This window comes from Schistocerca serialis, chromosome 5, assembly GCF_023864345.2.
Source record: "Schistocerca serialis cubense isolate TAMUIC-IGC-003099 chromosome 5, iqSchSeri2.2, whole genome shotgun sequence".
Classification (NCBI taxonomy): domain Eukaryota; kingdom Metazoa; phylum Arthropoda; class Insecta; order Orthoptera; family Acrididae; genus Schistocerca; species Schistocerca serialis.
Genome location: NC_064642.1, coordinates 138,872,258 through 138,895,293, shown reverse-complemented (window position 1 = coordinate 138,895,293; position 23,036 = coordinate 138,872,258). Strand labels below are relative to the sequence as shown.

The 23,036-nt window shown below is 40.1% G+C and overlaps 1 protein-coding gene across 2 annotated transcripts in view; it reads right to left on the bottom strand.

Moving 5' to 3' along the window:
• LOC126480805 (exocyst complex component 4) overlaps positions 1-23,036 on the bottom strand; it is a 241,833-nt gene that overhangs the window by 204,672 nt on the left and 14,125 nt on the right. For both annotated transcript variants that reach the window (XM_050104127.1, XM_050104126.1), the window contains exons 2-3: positions 9,370-9,531; positions 9,107-9,276 (exon numbers count right to left, since the gene is read on the bottom strand). In XM_050104127.1, coding sequence (XP_049960084.1) covers positions 9,107-9,276; positions 9,370-9,531 — 332 coding nt within the window. The remainder of the gene's footprint in view (positions 1-9,106; positions 9,277-9,369; positions 9,532-23,036) is intronic.

Sequence of the window (23,036 nt, the reverse complement as noted above, 5' to 3'; positions counted from 1 at the left end):
AGGGGTATAGTATGAAGGCTCAATATGAATCACATTGTGGCACAATTTTCATCCCAACCAAAGATTGTCAGCTCTCTTACCACAATAGACAATACAGCTTTATCTAAAAAAAAAAAAAAGGGTACCATAGGTATCCTTTCCTTCAAGAGATTTCTGACAGAGTAGGAAAATACCTGGTTTCGAAAATATAGCCACAGCTTATTATATTCCTATGAGTAATGGCCAAAAATTTAGAGAAAAGGAAAGTATGTTGTGCGATAGGTTCAAGTTGTTGGGTATCTATCATGCCTCTTGCCAGAAATGTGAAGACAAAAATATAGGCCAAACTGGCAGAAGTCTTTCAACTCAGTTTAAAGAGTGTACAAATTGCAGGAATTCAGGATCAGCACTAAGTGCGCATTTATGTGACACAAGACATCAGATAACAGACGTACATGAGAGTATGCAAATCATACACGACTGGCCATTAAAATTGCTACACCAAGAAGAAATGCAGATGATAAACGGGTATTAATAAGACAAATAGATTATACTAGAACTGACATGTGATTACAATTTAGGTGCATAGATCCTGACAAATCAGTACCCAGAACAACCACCTCTGGCTGTAATAATGGTCCTGATATGCCTGGGCATTGAGTCAAACAGAGCTTGGATGGCATGTACAGGTACAGCTTCCCATGCAGCTTCAACACGATACCACAGTTCATCAAGAGTAGTGACTGGCGTATTGTGACAAGCCAGTTGCTCCGCCACCATTGACCAGACGTTTTCAATTGGTGAGAGATCTGGAGAATGTGCTGGCCAGGGCAGCAGTCGAACATTTTCTGTATCCAGAAAGGCCTGTACAGGACCTGCAACATGCAGTTGTGCATTATCCTGCTGAAATGTAGGGTTTCGCAGGGATAGAATGAAGGGTAGAGCCACGGGTCGTAACACATCTGAAATGTAACATCCACTGTTCAAAGTGCCGTCAATGCGAACAAGAGGTGATCGAGACGTGTAACCAATGGCACCCCATACCATCACGCCGGGTGATACGCCAGTATGGTGATGACAAATACACGCTTCCAACGTGCGTTCATCACGATGTCACCAAACACGGGTGCGACCATCATGATGCTGTAAACAGAACCTAAATTCATCCGAAAAAATGACTTTTCCCATTCATGCACCCAAGTTCGTCATTGAGTACACCATCGTGGGCGCTCCTGTCTGTGATGCAGCGTCAAGGGTAACCACAACCATGGTCTCCAAGCTGATAGTCCATGCAGCTGCAAACGTCGTCGAACTGTTGGTGCAGATGGTTGTTGTCTTGCAAACGTCCCCATCTGTTGACTCAGGGATCGAGACGTGGCTGCACAATCCGTTACAGCCATGCAGATGCCTGTCACCTCAACTGCTAGTGATACGAGGCCGTTGGGATCCAGCACGGCATTCCGTATTACCCTCCTGAACCCACCGATTCCATATGCTGCTAACAGTCGTTGGATCTCGACCAAAGCGACAAACGCAATCGCGATAAGCTACAATCCGATCTTTATCAAAGTCGGAAACGTGATGGTACGCATTTCTGCTCCTTACACGAGGCATCACAACGTTTCACCATTCAAGCCGGTCAACTGCTGTTTGTGTGTGAGAAATCGGTTGGAAACTTTCCTCATGTCAGCAAGTTGTAGGTGTCGCCAGCGGCGACAACCTTGTGTGAATGCTCTGAAAAGCTAATCATTTGCATATCACAGCATCTTCTTCCTGTTGGTTAAATTTTGCGTCTGTAGCACATCATCTTCGTGGTGTAGCAATTTTAATGGCTAGTAGTGTCCATTCGGAGAATAATAGTAACAACCTTAATATTTTTTAAGCGACTGCAATTTTCCGAGACTTACAAAAACCACCTGAGCTCATCTTAAGGACCAAGACACAACTGAGACACACGAATATTTTTTGGAAATTTTTACTATCTAACCAGATAGCCCATTGTTCTTATTTTTAGACAACGTATTTTGCTTCATGTAAAAACCTTTACTGTTTATAAATTCTTCACTGGTTTTCAAATTGCATGGAATAAAATCCATTATAAATTTTTGTAGTCTGCATGATAAGGTTTTTACTGCATTAGTTTTCTATCCATGCACTGTCCATGTTTCATAGTATTTGCCAACTTAAATTGTAATTTATTTTTACACACAGCACCTTCCCCTCTTTTCATGCTTTGCCATCTCATTGGGTTTTCAAACACCACAGTCAATGTACTTTTCCTCATGGCAGCTTGCATAGGGCTCTAGCTAGTTCAGTGTTCCTTATGGCCATACCTGCATTGCATCCAGCTGATAATTTGGTATGTTTTTATTGGTGCTTGTATACATTTTTTGCATGCTTTGTAGGACTTATTTTATTCTCTCCACACCAAATACTCATTTTATTTTGTTTTAAGGACCTCGACATTTTATTAATTTGACAAATGCTTCTAGCGGGTTTTAATTTATTTACGAAGTGGAGGACAAGGAGAGGTGTCAGAAAAGTGTACAATAATGTTGTAGACACAATTTACGTAAGTATCTAACACACGGCACTATTATACTCCTAACAATATTAAAAATGCAAGTGTAAAAAGGAAACTTGTGAAATACTTCCTTGGTAATCCCTGTTTAGATCAACAGAGGATGCACCTAAAAATTGGCATGAAGCTGGTCGTGGTTTAAAAAAAAACTTTCTATAGCCAGACCAGTGTTTGTCGTCTTCTTATAAAAATGTTTATAGGAATCCCCTGGGCTTTTCTCCAGTCACTTTGAACTTTGCACTGGACAAAAGATTCATGACAAATGCAAGGAAACAGAAGGGGCCATCCCATAGAGTACTCTCTGTAAAACTGAACTGAGATTCCTATTTGTTTTCAACTCATTCATTTGCATCTCAATGCCAGGGATGTCAACTTCTATGTCCTACATATGAGAGACTGTGTGACAGTTGAACAACGGTATGTATAGTGGTGTAACAGGGTGTTCCATCTCTTCCCTGCAGTCAGATGAAAGATGTTCATGTGAAACACTGTTCAGGTAGTTAGAATGTGGGGAATTTCCACTGTGCAGGCTTCAAATTTGGTTTGTGCAGAGACAATGAGAGAAACATGAGCACAGGACATCAGCAACATGCGATGCTGTCAAGAGTGTCCACCTGCTGTGGAGATAGTATTTATACTTTGGCATCAAAGCTTGGCAGTGTTTTGGAAGGCCAGATCAAGCACTGCTACCCACAATGACAACACCCAGACACAGTTGAAAGAAACTGAGGAGAAATGTCATTTTTCTCTCATGTTCTGTTCTGTGATTCATTTTGGATGTGTTGTTCTGAGTAATAAGAGGTTTATCACCTAACATCGTAAACGTTAAATATGAGGACAAGCAAGTACAAGAAAGTTCTCTAAAAAGGCAGTTATGTCATTTCATAGTGAGTTGGTGTAGACTGTAAGGGATCCGTGACGTGATCACAAACATAGTTATTAGTATCTGACACCAAGGTCGATAGCAGACAGGAGTCGATTGACGAGAGCAGAAGGAGGCAGTGCGACAAGTGTCGAGTGAGCGGTAGTACTGGAGAGACGGGCAAGAACGTGGTCGAGTGAGTTGTAAACAGCAAATTCACCGGAGTATGACGAATGAGCGCGTCCCTCCCGATCATCATGGAGTTGACCCCCATCAATACCGATTCACGAGTGATATAAAACCAAAAGTGACAAGTGCCGAATTTCGTGTTTCGCGTCAACCGCGTCAGCCAGCAACAACCATGGATTGCAGTGAGGATTGTTGTGAATGTTAACCATCATCATTGTGTGTGACGAAGTACCTAAAATCAGCAACCTATTAAAGATATAACCGTAACTAAACGTGTAAGGCGAAGGTAGCAACTGCCTCAGAATTTGTGTGTTAGTAGAAAATATATACCAGTTTGTACATCGCAATCTTTGTGGTCCTTAATAATAGACAAACGTTCAATCATTAACTGTTCCGTCTCAGAACAGCCGCACTCGGTTGAAATACCCCCCGAAGCCACAGAAGCCTTTCATCCACTAAGAACATGGTCATATAATCATAATAATTAACTGTTCAAACAAATTTCGGGCTTGCAGCCGGTCGTCGTTCAATACTTCGCACGATATTTCAACTGGGCACCTGCCAGTCATCTTCAGGTGAGCCGTCGCAGACTGGCGATAAAGTTCTCCGCTCCGCAATATATAGCGTACTGTAACTGTTCTGCGCATGCGTCGAAAACTTGATAGTTGAGCCAACACTGCCCGCCGGCCGCGCCCTCGCTGGTGGAATAGCGGAACTCAGTCGCCCTCTGCGTTGCTGTTTGCCACGGCCATCGACGCACTCTGTCGTCTTTGATTTGAGCAAATCGTGGAGATGATGGGATTCCATGCACTGTCCAGCTGGTAGCCGCTGTCACGGTTTAGCAGATTTTCCGCCAGTCGTATTTCTACGGATTCTTTAATAATGGAGTCCCAGAAAGACGTTGCTGTGGACAAAATCATTGTTTTCTCATACTCCATTGAATGTCCAGTAGAAATACAATGTTCAGCAATAGCGGACTTGCTTGGCTGCAAAAGGCGGGTGTAACGCTGATGTTCAGTGCAGCGTTCTTTCACGGTGCGTGTGGTTTGACCTATGTAAGCCATACCACATTGGCACGGTATCTTGTAAATTCCGGCCTTTCGTAGTAACAGATTGTCCTTAACTGATCCCACAAGGTCCGCAATCTTCGATGGTGGGCGGAAAACCACTTTTACCTGAAATTTTCGGAGGATTCTTGCTATTTTAAACGAAGTGTTGCCAACGAAAGGAAGAAAAGCTAAAGATTGTTCCAGCATGTTCTCCTCCTTATTCACTTCCTGCTTCTTAGTTTTAACTGTTAGTGCCCTGTTAATCTGCCGGATGGAATACCCATTTTCGATGAATACTGTCTTTAGATGGACTCAATTTTGCACCTACACCTACAGCACCGCCATTAGTAAGTATTTTGAGTGGTGTTGAAGAAGCTGTACGACTTCTTCCTTTGGATGCCGCAGACGAAATAAGAAGGGAAACTTGCCGTGCTCTGTTGAAGGCTCCTACTCAACGCAGTAATTTAACCTCTGCAGAAAGGGCTGCATTACGAAATCTGAGAGAGGACCCTGACGTAGTGGTATTGAAAGCTGACAAAGGTAATGCAACTGTTTTGTTACCTCGTGGTGTGTATAAAGATAAGATGTATGGTCTGCTAAGTGACTCTACCTATAGGAGGATTGATTACGATCCTACAGGACGTGTGCAACGAAAAACTTCAGCACTATTAAATTCCTCCTCCTTACCGCAAGAGACCATCAAGAGGTTAAAACCACATGGTTGTGTACCTCCAAGACTGTATGGCCTTCCAAAGATTCATAAAGAGGGTCTTCCTCTGCGTCCAATAGTGAGCAACATTGGAGCTCCTACATATGATTTAGCTAAACATCTCGCTTCCTTACTGAGACCTTTTGTAGGCAAGTGCTCACATCACATACGAAACTCAGCTGATTTTATCAGTAGACTGGGGGCTCTTCGTCTTAGCAGTGTAGACCTTCTAGTAAGTTTTGATGTGGTCTCACTTTTTACAAAAGTTCCTCTTGCAGATTCTTTGACACTGATTGGTAACATGTTTCCTGCTGATATCACTGCTTTGTTCAGGCACGCACTTTCCTCAACTTATTTTATGTTTAATCAAGAATATTTTGAACAGACTGACGGTGTCGCCATGGGTAGCCCCCCCTCTCCTTTGGTCGCCAACCTTTTTATGGAGGACTTTGAAGAGAGAGCGCTTGAATCAGCTGCCCTAAAGCCAACAGTTTTTTGGCGTTATGTGGATGACACTTTCATAGTGTGGCCTCATGGAGAAGATAAATTAATGGAGTTTCTACATCACCTCAACTCCATTCATAGCAACATCCTGTTCACCATGGAAATAGAGAAAGATGGTTGTTTGCCTTTCTTGGATGTCCTGGTTCGAAGGAAGAATGATGGTTCTCTAGGGCATTCAGTTTACCGGAAACCCACTCGTACTGATTTGTACCTGCAAGCATCGAGTTGCCATCACCCATCGCAAACCATGAGTTTGCTTAAAACGCTTGTTCATAGAGCTCATACTGTCTCAGATCTAGATAGCTTATCTCAAGAACTCGCCCATCTAAAGACAGTATTCATCGAAAATGGGTATTCCATCCGGCAGATTAACAGGGCACTAACAGTTAAAACTAAGAAGCAGGAAGTGAATAAGGAGGAGAACATGCCGGAACAATCTTTAGCTTTTCTTCCTTTCGTTGGCAACACTTCGTTTAAAATAGCAAGAATCCTCCGAAAATTTCAGGTAAAAGTGGTTTTCTGCCCACCATCGAAGATTGCGGACCTTGTGGGATCAGTTAAGGACAATCTGTTACTACGAAAGGCCGGAATTTACAAGATACCGTGCCAATGTGGTATGGCTTACATAGGTCAAACCACACGCACCGTGAAAGAACGCTGCACTGAACATCAGCGTTACACCTGCCTTTTGCAGCCAAGCAAGTCCGCTATTGCTGAACATTGTATTTCTACTGGACATTCAATGGAGTATGAGAAAACAATGATTTTGTCTACAGCAACGTCTTTCTGGGACTCCATTATTAAAGAATCCGTAGAAATACGACTGGCGGAAAATCTGCTAAACCGTGACAGCGGCTACCAGCTGGACAGTGCATGGAATCCCATCATCTCCACGATTTGCTCAAATCAAAGACGACAGAGTGCGTCGATGGCCGTGGCAAACAGCAACGCAGAGGGCGACTGAGTTCCGCTATTCCACCAGCGAGGGCGCGGCCGGCAGGCAGTGTTGGCTCAACTATCAAGTTTTCGACGCATGCGCAGAACAGTTACAGTACGCTATATATTGCGGAGCGGAGAACTTTATCGCCAGTCTGCGACGGCTCACCTGAAGATGACTGGCAGGTGCCCAGTTGAAATATCGTGCGAAGTATTGAACGACGACCGGCTGCAAGCCCGAAATTTGTTTGAACAGTCAATTCGCCGGGAAAATTTTAAAATTCACATAATAATTAACTGTTTGGCGGCTTCTGTAAATCACACAAAACCCAATAAAGGAATTTAAACGGGGGTGTTTCAAGATGTGAGCTCTCTTACAGCTCTCAATCCTCTGCAGGAGGCAAATGAGTAATATGGTACATTCGTGGCACTGTACAGCAGCAGCAAATCTTAAATAAGGTAAAAATGCTCATGATCATCATCAGGGTGACAGACCATTAAGGACCATTGTTGACTCAGTTAAAAGCAAGAACCTGATCCATAAATACTTCAGTCTGTATAATCTTTCTGCAAGAATGCTTTTTAAATGTGAAATTTAAAGACTTCAACTTTAGTTTTGCTGTCTTCTACTGCTACATCAAATTAGTTAATGAGTGACTGGATAGAATCCTTCGACCCACTTAGTGATTTTATATATGAACAGAATTTTCTATGCTATTCAGCAAGATCCTTTGCTAACGATGATGATGGAAGAAGTTATATGCTTCACGCATTGGACTTTTATAGATGCATGAATTTCCATTAACTTCTACCTGTTGGCATTTCCACGTTCTGTTATGACCAGAGAGTGCAACAATCTCTGCTTTCTTAGCATTTTCCAGATTTCATAATTAAACCAGAGTGGGTCTATTTCATTCTGAATCCACTTACTCGGCACATACTTCTCCAGAGACAATCAGTTTAAACTCTGCCCATAATTCCTCTACATCCATTATGCTGGAACTAAATGATGTCTATTCACTATCTATGTGGGCTGCTAACAATTGCTTTTCTGCTCTCCCCAGCATAAGTATTCCCCTACCCTTCTTGATGGTTTTATTCCAGAAACTGTCTGTGCACACCACCTGAAATGAATTCACAGATGTCCAAGTCTATAGTCAATAGGTTAAAGTTATATCCAGCCAATATTGCACGATATGGGTATCAGTACATTGTAAAGATTAAGTTTCTATGGTTTGGTTGTCTTTTGTGAACATATACCTTGACTCATTCCATATCACAAGAGGTTTTCCTATCTTCAAGTTCAACAAATGCAACTTCACTAATTATCTTGTTCTCTGATCATAAAATGATTCTTTTTCAAGAGAACTTTAAACAAATCTCCACGCATTGCATTCAGTTGCCGTTGAGCAAAGATTTGTTCTCAGTATGACCAGTACTGATTATATGTATTACTATATTTAATGTGCAGATTCTGAGAGCATTTTGTTGTCTTTTCAGAAAGTTCATATAAGTTGGTTGGTTGATGTGGGGGAGGGGACCAGGCAGGGAGGTCATCAGTCTCATCGGATTAGAAAAGGATGTGGAAGGAAGTCGGCCGTGCCCCTTCAAAGGAACCGGGAAGAAATTTGCTTGAAGCAATTTAGGGAAATCACGGAAAACCTAAATCAGGATGGCCGGACACGGATTTCATATAAGTTGTACGTCAATAAGCTAAATATACTGAACAGGCAGAAACACAGGGAATTCAATGTGACTATGTACAAATGTTGCCCACAATTTGAGTATGAAGGTTGTTTAACTAACAGTTCCTGATTCATTATTCTAAATTTTCTTTTTCATTATCAACTTTTGTTATCCAGTCACCCCAAACATAATAATGGATAACAAACGAATTGATATCACAGTTTTTCAAAAATTTAAAAATTCTGATAGAATAACAGTTGTGTATTGGAGGATAGCGTGTAACTAATCAAATGAAAATGGTAATGAGAGATAGGACATTCAAGTGGTAAGGATGAGAAATTGCCAAGCTTTACGCAGGCATGAAAAGAAACACACAAATGTTAAGGCCACAGGTACATACAACTGAGCAAGAGCTCTTATCAATAATTTCTCTCAACAACATTTGGAAGTGTGGTTTTGGCATTACTTGTGTTGCATCAGGTGAATGTTAATGTAGAGGATGATGATAAAAGATTTAATAAAGCAAAATGGGATGGCACATAGACATCAAAACATAACGTTTAATTAAAATTAATCGTATGTTTTACTGTCAAGCACAAGAATGAACTTACATTTGTTCTAAGAGTTCCAGAACATGTTTATGCTCAACTCCCTCAAGCCACAATTTTTTCAGTTCCTCCCTCCGACACCGGAGGAGCATTTTGCAAGCATGTAAGTTTTCTTTAACAGCATGAATTTTTTCTCGTGACAATTGCACTCGGGTAGAGAGCTTTCCAAACAGCTGAATAAAAAAAAAAGAAAATATATACATTTTATGATCATGCGAATTACTTAAAACATTTTTAATACTCTAAATTATACAATTTACAGTTACCTGCATAACACGTGTAAGATCTTGATCATGCAATGAGACAAGTTCATCCAATCTTTGGTCACTTTTCTTGTATTCTCTTTCCAATTTACCCTTTTCTCTGTCTCGCTGTTCATTTGATTCACTTGCAGACAGAGTCCGTATCACTGACATCAATAATCCACTCTGTAATCATTAACCCTTTGTTAAACTTGCAATAATACACAATTAATATATGCTTTTAGTAGCATTTTTAACATTATTACATTCCAAAATTACAAGCCAAATAATACTGAAGCACAGATATCAGCAGAAAACAATAAGTAGAGAATTGCAGGAAACAGTTTCAGAAATTCACTGAGGGAAGTTTTCTGGACACAATAAAGGGTAAGGGCTAGAGAAAGAAAGGAAGAACAATTTGGGGAAAAAACATGCCTGTGGACTAGGGAAGGAGACTGACTCAACCACAAGTCAGAACTGTTTCACAAACATAAAATACCAATTTAATATATAAAGAAAGTATTTTTTTCTGTATGAAGCAGCTGTTGAAATTGGATGTGCTACATCAAGCAGCATATTCAGCAAGTGGGCGGTCAATTTCACTCAAAGGAATGATTTCACAGATCCATTTGTGCAAGTGAACAACATGTTTTTTCAACGTGCCCACACACAACACTTACTTGCTGAACCACAACATAGCTGGTTTCTCCTCCAATGTCTGGTAGGAGATGCCTTTCAGTAAACTGATATACAAAACTGGGTGTGAGTGAGTAAGATCTGTTGAACAGGCAGCATAAAACAAAGTGATCCCAAATGATTCCACATTTCCAGAATGTTTTTAACACAATTTCTCATAAGCAACTTCAAATCAAATTGTGTGCCTATGGAGTATTATCTCTGCTGTAGAACTGGATTAAGGATTTCCTGTCAGAAAGGTCACAGTCCAATTAAAAGTCACTGAGTAAAACAGAAGTGATATCTGGCATTCCACAAGGAAGTGGTACAGGTCCCCTGCTGTTCCTAACCTATATAAACAATTTAGGAAACAATCTGATAAGCCCTCTTAGAGTGTTTGCAGATAATGCTGTTATTTACCATCTAGTGCAGTCATCAGAAGATCAAAACCAATTACAAAATTATTTAGGCAAGATATCTGTATGGTGCAAATAAGGGCAACTGAATCTAAATAATGAGAAGCATGAGATAATCCAAACACATAAATCTAAAGGACTAAAGACAACTAAATACTCGTGGATTACAATTACAAACAAATTAAATTGGAATGACCGTACAGATAATGCTGTTGGGTAGGCAAACCAAAGACTGTGTTTTATTGGCAGAAGACTTAGAAGATGCAACAGGTCTGCTAGAGAAACTGCTTACACTATACTTGTTCATAATCTTCTAGGGCATTGCTGCTGTGGTGTCACTAGGCTTAGGCCTGTCCCACCCCCCATTAAATCGACCAAGACTTATACGAATAATTGTAAGAACAGTTATTATTATTATGTTCTTTAAGTTTGTTTTTGGGTTTTCAGAAATACTGTGGGAAGAAAGTTTATTTATGTTGCAGATAACGTGGAAGACGTTGCCCAACGATCACCACGAAAGTTCGATGTAGCGGCAAGTGGGTAAACAATAAAACGAATGCTGCAAACTACCGCGAGCCATGGAAGAGCCTGGGCCGCGAGAGCGTCGAGCTTCCTAGGTCGTTTTTGGACAATGTCGAAGGAAGAGATATTCTGCTTTCTCTTTGTAAACAGATCGATTGAGTCTTGAAAGGTTCATGTAAAACGTATAGGCGGGTGACACATTAGGTGGGACCTGATGCCTGTAATACTTCCACAGTTATTAAAAAGTTGTTAAACGGCAAAACCAATAGTTCATCATTTATACAGATAAAAAGTAGTAAAGATATAGGAAAGGTGTCAGAACGAAAAGTGATACATCGCTCAGCAACAAAGAAGGAAGTAAACAGCGGGCGTTACGTGGTGCAAACAAATCAACTGATACTAGATAGAATTGGCAGATGAGATCGTCGAAGTTCAAAGAAAAACAGCTCATTTTCTATCACCATGAAATAAGGGAGACAGTGTCACATATGTCATACATGAACTGGGGTGGCAGTCATTAAAACAAAGGCTTTTTCATTATGATGACATCGTTTTATGAAATTTCAGTCACCAAGTTTCTCCTCTGAATGAGGAAATATTTTGCTGAGACCAACCTACACAGAGAGAAATGATCATTGTAATAAAATATGAGAAATCAGAAATCACACGGAAAGATTTAAGTGTTCGTTTTACCCATGCGCTGTTTGGGAGCAGAATGATGGACAAATAGACTGAAGGTGGTTCAATGAACTCTGCCAGGAATTTAATCCTAGCACCACTATGCAGGGGGGGGGGGGGGGGGGGGGCAAAAATTGGCCACAGTATTTGTTTTATTTGTCTAATATATCTAATTGTTGGAGTGAAGAAGCAACGGTATCATGTTGCCGTCATTGTTTTGAAATAGATCTCCTTGTTGTTCAAGCTGTTGTACATTATTCGTAGTTCTGATAAAATGTCTCATCAGTATCAGAGGTTTCTCACAGATGATGAAGAGGTGTCAGCTATAATAGTGAAGGTGATTAAAGTGATCCAGAAGAAGATGATATAGTTGTGACATATGATACTGACACAGCAATTGAAAATGAGTCAAGTTCATGGAGTTCATCCCCTGCTAAACAGCATGCAGTTGCTTCCAGAATCATTGTTACAGCAAAAAGTGGTATGGAATATATTACTGTGCCTCCAAGGCAAGTACACAGGTCAGTACAAAATATAGTAAATTTTCATGAAGTTTTGACGCATGAAGGCTTGACCTCTAGTGTGTCGGAATCTTTCAAAAAGTTTATAACGCCCAAAATTATGAAGATTATTGTGGACTATACAAACCAAGAAGCTCATAACAAGAACTTAAAACTTACAACCATAGAAGAAATGTATGCCTTCATTGGTATTTTGATACTCATGGACACAAATAATGACACTAGACTGCCTCTTGAGGACTTATGGGGAAAAGTAATTGGAAAGAACATCTACATAACTACAATAAGTCATATTCGATGTGGAGAACTTCTGTCCCTGATTCGATGTGATGATCAAGGAATAAGAACTAAAAGATGAAAGCAGGATAAGTTTTCAGAATGAGATTTTCACTCTGCAGCGGAGTGTGCGCTGTTATGAAACTTCCTGGCAGATTAAAACTGTGTGCCGGGCCGAGACTCGAACTCGGGACCTTTGCCTTTCACAGGCAACTGCTCTACCTGCGAAAGGCAAACGTCCCGACTTCAAGTCTCAGTCCGGTACACAGTTTTAATCTGCCAGGAAGTTTTAGGAAAAGTTTTGCCCACTTTGCGAAATTTCCGACAAAACTGACGAAATGTTTGTGAAATACTACATACAAAGTGCAAACGATTGATGAAATGCTCTCCCAATTTCGAGGAAGATGTCCCTCTAGGGTCTTTATGAAAGACAAAATTGGGAAGTATGGCATATTCATTAGGATGCAATCAGATGCACACACTAGGTATGTTCTAAAAATGGAGGTCTATGCAGGGATGGATGAACGATCTGCCGAGGACCGGAGTTAGAAGCCGCAGGTAGGAAGTGGAAGAAATATAACAACAGATTGTTATTATACATCCATAGACCTAGCCGAGGAGCTTTACAATGGTGACAAGTTACAGTAACAGGAAACACATACCAGAACAGCTAAAGAAGATGCAGGGTCAAGAGCTACATTCCTCTAAGTTCTTATTCACAGATCCAAAAACAGGCAACGCACCAGTTACCTTGATTTCATACATCTCCAAACTGAAGCTTACTAAGAATCTCCTACTTCTTTCCACACAACACAATGATAACAAGGTGGATGAGTCGACAGGAATAAGAAGTATAATGTAAGAAGGTTGTATCTGCTAGAATTAGGTCAACAGCTCATTAGGCCAGCTGTGGAAGAGAGAGCAAAGAATATCATGAGTTTATTACAAAAGCCTATCATCTCTGCAATGGAAAGTGTTCTAGGGAAAACACTGCCTAGCATTACTGAAACTGTTCAATCTGTTGAATTTTATTCAAGAGGAAGATGTCACCTCTGTTTGAAGAGTAAAAACTCTAAAAAGGAAAAAGACGAGATGACAAAAGTGTCTATAGTTTATTGCAGGTGTTCCAAGTATGTGTGTTCCACTCATTCTGCAAAAACAATCATATGCAGAGGTTGCGAAATTGAAAGTGAGTGAGGGAAAAACTCAATTGTGATTTCTGACTGATTTTCTGTTTTCTTATTTGTGGATTGCCATTGAACGTTTTTTTATGATTTCTTAATATAAGTCAGATGTATATGAAAGTGTTAGTTTCATGATAAAAATATAATATTTCTCATATTCATTACTTTATTTATTGCATTTGTACATGTTATATGTTATAATGTTCCTGATAACTATGCAAAGTGTGGTGCAACCTAGTAAAGAAATTCCTAGTTCATTAAATAATCAAAACAAAACAAACAAACAAACAAACAAAATGTTAGAAAGTGAAAAGAATGCGAGGTCAATTTTTGCCCCCCCCCCTCTCTTTAGATATCCATGTGACAGATCCAAGTGTTAGGGTTAAGTGTGAGCTGCAGACTAGTCATGTAGATGAAGATGTAGTAACACCCTGCCTCTCCCAGAACCAAACTTCTAAGTACTGCTGACAATTGCATACAAAAGTAATAAAAATAATCCTAGCTTTCAGAATTGTTAGTTCCTATCTCAGCAACTAAGGGTGTGGTGTTGTAGCAAGACTGTTATCTCATTCAGTCATCCTAATTTGGATTTTCTTTAGTACTAGTATTAGTAATTTTATTTGTACAAAGATCACTATACAATGACATAAGGCCTGTCAGCTCAGTACAAGGAAAAACATTTGACGAAATTCATTTAATGAAAGGCAAGGGGCAGATGGTTGCCATGAGCTTTCTGGAATATAATAGAACAGGTTTAGGAAAATAAAAACCTAAATCAAGACAGCCAGATAGAGACTGAGACTATATCCTAATGAATCAGTGGCCAGTGTCTTAATTCTTCATCTGATTATGCTGAACATACAATTCTCTTATATCTGTACACATTTGGAACAAGTTAGCTTAATAACATGAAAACATCTGTCTCTCCTCATTATCCCCTGTACACGACACAAATTTGCAGATGACTTTCAGGCTCTCAAATAATTATAGATAAAATCTGGGATGCTTCCTAATAAATGGAACCTGTCATCATCTTCTTCATTCTCTGTCGATTATTGATAATTTGAAATTAACAACTTACGCAGTCACATTAAATGCTTTACTTTTATTTTATACTGTACGTAATTAATTTCCAGTTAAGGCATGTTTTCTTAATTAGTATTAATTTCAAAAATGGTTCAAACGGCTCTGAGCACTGTAGGACTTAACATCTGAGGTCATCAGTCCCCTAGAACTTAGAACTACTTAAACCTAACTAACCTATGAACATCACAAACATCCACGCCCGAGGCAGGATTCGAACCTGCAATCGTAGCGGTTGCGCGGTTCCAGACTGAAGCGCCTAGAACCGCTCAGCCACCACAGCCGGCTAGTATTAATTTCCCTTAACAATATGTCCCTGTTCATGTGATAATGTAACAAAGGTCCTATGTAGTAAAAAAAGGAATTAAGTACAAGGTTTTACTTTTTTAATGTTTCTACCTGTATATTGGATTATATTTTTTAACAGTAAAATAGTGTTGATGGAGAAACACTATTTAGGAACGTATATTTTACTATATTTAGTATGTTCCCAGCTCGATATAAAGGCATATTACATCACAGGACATCTAACATACACTATGTGATCAAAAGTATCCAGACACCTGGCTGAAAACAACTTACAAGTTCGTGGCGCACTCCATTGGTAATGCTGGAATTCAATATGGTGTTGGCCCACCCTTAGCCTTGATGACAGCTTTCACTCTCGCAGGCATATACTCAATCAGGTGCTGGAAGGTTTCTTGGGGAATGGCAACCCATTCTTCATGGAATGCTGCACTGAGGAGAGATATCGATGTCGGTCGGTGACGCCTAGCACGAAGTCGGCGTTCCAAAACACCCACGTAGGTGTTCTATAGGATTCAGGTCAAGATTCTGTGCAGGCCAGTCCATTACAGGGCTGTTATTGTTGTGTAATCACTCCGCCACAGGCCCTGCATTATAAACAGGTGCTCGATCGGGTTGAAAGATGCAATCACCATCCCCGAATTGCTCTTCAACAGTGGGAAGCAAGAAGGTGCTTAAAACATCAGTGTAGGCTTGTGCCATGATAGTGCCATGCAAAACAACAAGGGGTACAAGCCCCCTCCACGAAAAACACAACCACACCATAACACTAACACCTCCGAATTTTACTGACGGCACTACACACACTGGCATTAGCAAAACCCACACCCTGCCATTGGATCGCCACATTGTGTACCGTAATTCGTCACTCCACACAATGTTTTTCCACTGTTCAAATGTCCAATGCTTACGCTCCTTACACCAAGCGAAGCCTTGTTTGGAATTTACTGGCGTGATGTTTGTCTTATGAGCAGCTGCTCAAAAATGGAATCCAAGCTTTCTCACCTCCCGCCTAACTGTCATAGTACTTGCAGTGGATCCTTATGCAGACTGGAATTCCTGTGTGATGGTCTGCATAGATGTCTGCCTATTAGTCATTACGACCCTCTTCAACTGCCGGCGGGACCGATGACCTTTGCAGTTTGGTCCCTTTAATCTTTAAACCAACCAACCAATCAACAGCCGGCGGTCTGTGTCAGTCAATAGGCAAGGTCGGCCTGTACGTTTTTTGTGCTGTACGTGTTCCTTCACATTTCCACTTCACTATCACCTTGGAAACTGTGGACCTATAAATGTTTCAGAGTGTGTAAATCTCACATGCGGATGTATGACACAAGTGACATCCAATCACCTGACCACATTGGAAGTCTTTGAGTTCCACAGAGTTCCCCCTTCTGCTCTCTCACGATGCCTAGTGACTGCTGAGGCTGCTGATATGGAGTACCTGGCAGTAGGGGGCAGCACAATGCAAAATTTGCTCACTGTATTAGCAGCAAAGGCAAAATCTGGCATAGACATTTCAGCTAAATATAAAAGATTTCCCACTGCCTCCAAGTAAGCTACCTCCATATTTCATCATCTTTTGGCTCTAATAACTTCACACCCTGTGGTAGGTGTAGAAACTGGCTTGCAGTTATTCACGCCAAATTTTTCTGGTTTTCTTTTTGTGTACACTCATTGGTCAATTAACAGCTCTTCTCCATTGTAACTTCTTATGATCTTCACCAAGATACATTTCATTTCATCTAAATCATGCATAAAAAATTCAGATTGAAGTTGTTTCTAAAAACTATTCATTTAACTTTCACTTTTTGTCAAAATAAAAATATCATCAACCAATACATCCAAAATTATAGTTTCTTCGTTATTTTTTCTGCGATATACAGGATGAAGTGAAATTTGCGCACTCGGGCTTCGCAGCACGACTCCTCACATGCCAGCAATAAAAAAATGTCTCTCCCAAAATTTCGTCTGGCAAGTACATCTGGCAGAAAAAGGACGTTAAAGAGGGTGGCAGTCTGGCAACACTGTAACCACATGTATGGTGACTACCTCTGTCAGCACATACTGGTGCAGTGTATAAAGTTTTGGGTTAGCATGCAGGAGGTCGAGGGTTCGATCCTGGGTTGGGGCGCCCTCCCCCCCTTTTTTATTGCTAATTTCATTCTGACGTTTTATTCTGTAATATACACCATTTCTTAGGTCACGCGTATCCTAAATTTACAACATTTTGCAACGCTGAACATAACAAATATGTGGTTACACAAATAAGAAACAGACAGTTGAAACACACAAACTGTCATAGGACAGAATAACTACAAAAACAATATCAGTTTCAAAATGCTAAAGATGACAGCACAGTACAATAACACAACATCTACTTGTCATTTATACTACATGTAATATGAGCGCTCAGATGTCGCACATTAGCAACCAGTGACAATAATGTCCATATTAATGACTGCATGACCTTCACAACAGAATACATTGTCCTTAGAACAACAGATGGCCAAAGCGACCTCCCTCCACATCCAAAAATTGTGCAATTCGCCGGACCATGAAGCTCTGGTCCCTTCGCACCAAAGGTGCATCCACAGTAACAAGAGCAGCATGAACACACGCTACCAATTCTTCCACATTCGTCGGCAGAGTAGATTACATGTGCTCCTTCAGGTTGTAACACAGGGAAATGCATATCCTCCTATTTCCATCTATTGTACTATAAATTTTTTCCTTATTTTGTTACCTGAAGATATGATATTTCTGTGTCTTTATATATTGTAATTGTTTTACTATTTGTATATATATATTTATGCAATTATGTCGATGTATAATTGGTTTGTTTTGTAAACACTATTTGTATTTTTACACTGGGTCTTGCCTAGGGAAAACTATGCCATCTAACAATTACATCGATCAATCGTGTGGAGAACCAAAGTGTTTAGGATCTTTGTTAGTTTTAACTCTGCCGCGTGGAGCACAGGCAGAGCAGAGTCTGGCTGGAGTAGGGCAGTGGAGCAGGTGTATTGAGTGACGCTCCCGCGAGTTTCCGGGGTTTGGCAGCATGTAATTGCGCTCGACTTGCTATGATAGTTTCTGGCACGGTGTCGCAGATGGGAAACATTAGCAGGCACACATCAAGAGCCCGTTTCGCCTAGTGTCGAGAAGAAGGTGCACCAACATCCAGCTTCTGCAACAGCGACGGCCGACAATAAGTGCTTGTCGCCACCTCCTCGATTGACGACTTCAAACCTTCTATCAACCAACAAGGAAGACTGAAAGCACGTAAAGGTTTAGAACTGTACGGCAGACCTCAGCTTTTCAAACTGTTCCATTCGCATCACAAAAATATAGCAACTTAGCATGAACCTTTGTTGCTCATTGTCCCAATTGCATTACCAAGCAGGGTCGCTTCCTTTTCTGAAATGAACCTATGTGTCGTTGATATTCAAGCAGCAGCATTAAAGTAATATCATTCCATTTCACTGCTTTAATTTCAAAGTTCAGTTAAAGTATTCATAGCTGGCTACAATATTTAGATTACACAAGCACAAATTAAGAGTGCGAGTTTTGTTACCCTATTTTAGCTTACCTGTGACTGCACCTCAGCTTGGCACGTACTAAATTTTACTATTGTTAATTGTTCAACATCATTTAATTCAAGTTCTAAGTTAAATCTCTTAGTTCCAAATTGTGTAGATTCAAGTTGCTTTTGAGATGATTGTTGAGGTAGCCCAAGACTAACCTTATTTTATTTAATTTCGTAGTGCTTCAGAAAGAAAGTTCACTATTAGTTTCAGTCACTAAATTAAATTTCAATTTTCTGGTTTTATTAATTCTTTGGCTATATTAAGTCAAGAGTGTAGCGAAATTTATTACTTCTGACAAACATTCAGTTTTCACACGACACGTGTCAACCTTCAGTTGCCACACTTTTAGTGCTAATTATGTGTGCAATAACCTTTCTTTTTCAGTTATTATAGTAGTTGTCCATAGGACTGGCGACCGTAATTTTCCCCAAATCTCAAATATCTAATTAACGGCAGTTAATTGTTAACGTAACAACCACATATTTACTTTCTTGATTAACTTTACCCCTTTTCAAAATTAGTTTCCACCAGTTTCATTTGCATTTTTCCTTTCATTTATATGTAACCCTTTCCTCCCTCTTTACTGACAGATTAACTTCGGTGATGACTGCTTTTCCCAAATTTCCATTAGGTACACGTGGTTTAATTTTTACTGTCATTAAGGTCGATAAGCGAGGGGAGGTTACAAGGTGTCCACACAGGAAGAAACCCAAGGGATTTAGGTCAGGTGAAAGTGGTGGCCATACAACTGGACCTCCATGTCTGTGCCGTTTCCCTGGAAATGTTCTGTCCAAATACTGTCACAAGAGTGTGGAGGTGCACCATTGCATTGAAACCATATCCTCTGCCGAACATGTAGTGGAAAATCTTCCTGCACATCAAGCAGATAGTTCAAGAGGAATGCAAGATATCTTCATGCAGTCAACTGGTCAGGCAACATTTAGGGCCCAACCACCTGTCACCCAATATTCAGGCCCAGACATTGATACCAAAGCAAACTCGGTATCCACGGTCTTGGGTGAGGTGTGGGTTAACCTCACACCAATGGTGGGCATTGTGCATATTAAAGACACCCTCACGAGTGAATGCTGGTTCATCTGACCAAATTACGGTGTTCACAAAGTCACCGTTGGCTTCCTGTTGTTGGAACCATTCACAGAATAGCATTCTCTGATGTGATGAGCATGATGCAGGTGTTGCGTGAAAGCATAATGATAAGGGTGCAGCACATGCTCATGCAGCATGTTAATGACTGGGCTTTGCAAGACACGCATCTGCCTTGCTACGCTACGTGTACTTCACTGAGGTTCTTGGTGTATGACCTCCAGAAAGCTTCCTCAGTGGCTGGGGTACAGTGAGTCTGTGGACGACCTCTGTCATGTGATGGTGGAAGGAGACAACCTGACTCCCGAAGGCGCAGCTCCAGATGAGAAAACACATATTTTTCTGGATGGTGTTGATGAGGATATCTAGCAGCATATTCATGAGCAGCAACACCAGCCCCGTTATCAGATGCACCAAGAACCAGAAGCATATCCACATATACATTGTTTTTCTATGCCATATGTCTGCCACACTGATTAGAGATTTACAATGAGAAAATTCGATATGCATGTACATTGGAGTCTGTCACGGGCGTGTTACTCTGCTCGCAACTAGTCCCTGTCTGGTGGACAGTGCATACAGTATAAACACGATTCATCCTGACACCGCTAATTGTGAAATGTTTGGTTTCGAATTACACTGTTTCCCTAACAGTAATAGACGTGATGTTTCCACAATCCTATTGATAGAATAATAATAATAATAATAATAATAATAATAATAATAATAGGTCCGTGTCACTCCATTTTTAACCGGACTTAATGTCTGAGAAAGTGAAGATAATAATAATAATGATGAGAAAAAATTGAAAAATACATCCAACTGGATGAGGAAGTCAAGGACATGTGGCATCAGGATAAAGTTGACATTATACCAATTATACTGTCAATTACAGGAGTCATACCACACAATATCCACCAGTACATCAACGCAATACAGCTACATCCAAACGTATCTATACAACTACAGAAATCTGTAATTATTGATACATGTTCAATTACCTGAATGTTCCTAAATGCAATGTAACATATACCATACAGTTAAAAGGAGAGTCACGCTTGATCAAGGTCCGCGTCACTTTCCATTTTTTGACCAGACATAACGTCCGAGAAAAGAAAGAATAATAATAATAATAATAATAATAATAATAATAATAATAATAATGCATTGAGATAGTACTAAACAGCTTGCAGTTATCAGACTTAATGCTGAAAGGCATAATTAGTGGGACCATGGTGATACATACAAATATTAACCGAGTTTGGGCATCATTCACAAAGCACACTGCTAGTCCTACTGGTAATGTAAGGCCCTAACGAAATGTAATGGATGTGAACGAGGCAAGAATAATAGTTGGTACTAATCTATGGGAACACTGAAGGAAGGTAAAAACAAAACAGGTTTCACATCTAGTAGATGAAGTGGTGCGAATAAATTCACGCCCACGATGTTATCTGGAGATACCCGCTGCAATCACTGTTGACGATAAAGATGCCAGATACTGTACCACCTGGACTACATTTACCAAACATAAAACGTATGCCTCAACCCAGGATTGAACCCTCGACCTCCTGCATGATACTGCAAAACTTTACTCACTGCACCAACCGCACAGTGCAACCAAGATGTGATGACAGAGGTAGTTCCATACATGTGGTTACAGCGTTGCCCAGTTGTCACCCTTTAATGTCCTTTTTCTGCCAGATATACTCGCAAGACAAAATTTTGGGAGAGACATTTTTTTTATCGCTGGCATGTGAGGTGTTACACTGCGAAGCCCGAGTGTGTGAATTTCGCTTCACCCTGTATATAGCAGTATCATGTTTAATACCACACATGCTCTTTTCAGACATCAAGTTTTATTCTTTTCTTGAGGAGTTTTCCTGGCTTCCCCTGGCGGACTCAAAAAAAAATTTCATCCACCAATTCTCCTTTGAGATATGCAGCCGTCTTTACATCTGTGTGGTGGATAAATAAATTTTCTTTTGCAGCAAGGAACAGGAGAGATCTTACAGAAGCACATATACCACAGGTGAGAAAGTTACTTAATAATCTACACCCTCTATCTGAGAGCAGCCGTACCTCTTAAATGAGCTTTAAAATTTGCTTTTGCATCTTCTGGGTTTTTTATACTAAAGACCCAGCTCACTAGTAATGGTGTCTTTCATTGTGGTGTATCAACCCATTCATAATAATCATTATTGGAAAAACACTGTAATTCATTTTCTACAGCTTTCTTCCAAATATCTGAATTTGGACTGACCAAGGTTTCTTCAACTGAAGAAGGTTCATTGTTGAATGTTTGAACAGCCATATACAACTCAAAATCTGGATATAACATTGGTTTTATTATAAGTGTTGAATGCTGTAAATTTATGTTGTCTTCTGTTGGAGTTTCCTGGATCTCATTATCTATTCCATCTCCAGTAAACACATCTGGTTGTTCTTGAACAACTTCTTCATGACCTTTAGTTTCTAAATTTACTGGCACCTTTGCATGATCTTGGTTATCTTCTTCAGTATTAATATCTACACCTACTTTTCCCAATTTGTTTCATTTTCACCAGATTCTAAAAATATTACATCTCTGCTAGTTATTATCCTTTTGTTTTCAGGATTTATAAATGTATAACCTTTGGAATCTTCACAATATGCAATAAATATATATTTTTCAGATTCAGAGTCCCATTTCCTTCTATGTTGTTTGGAAACTTGTACTGTGGCCTTACATCCAAAAATTCTTGGACCAGGAGTCTTGTTTGATAGGCCTTTAGTAGGCTATCTATTATTTATATAATAGAGGGAAACATTCCACGTGGGAAAAATATATCTAAAAACAAAGATGATGTGACTTACCAAACGAAAGCGCTGGCAGGTTGATAGACACACAAACAAACACAAATATACACAGAAAATTCAAGCTTTCGCAACCAACGGTTGCCTTTACAAATGTCTGCTTGTGTCTGTGCATGTGCGGATGGATATATGTGTGTGTGTGTGTGTGTGTGTGAGAGAGTGTATACCTGTCCTTTTTTCCCCCTAAGATAAGTCTTTCCGCTCCCGGGATTGGAATGACTCCTTACCCTCTCCCTTAAAACCCACATCCTTTCGTCTTTCCCTCTCCTTCCCTCCTTCCTGATGAAGCAACCGTTGGTTGCGAAAGCTTGAATTTTGTGTGTATGTTTGTGTTTGTTCGTGTGTCTATCAACCTGCCAGCGCTATCTGTTATTTAGATATACTGCAGCTGATACTGCTTTTACCAAAAACATTTTGGTAATCCTGCATCCTTTACCACTTGCTTTCTCTAGAATTGTTCTGTTAGCTCATTCTGCTAAT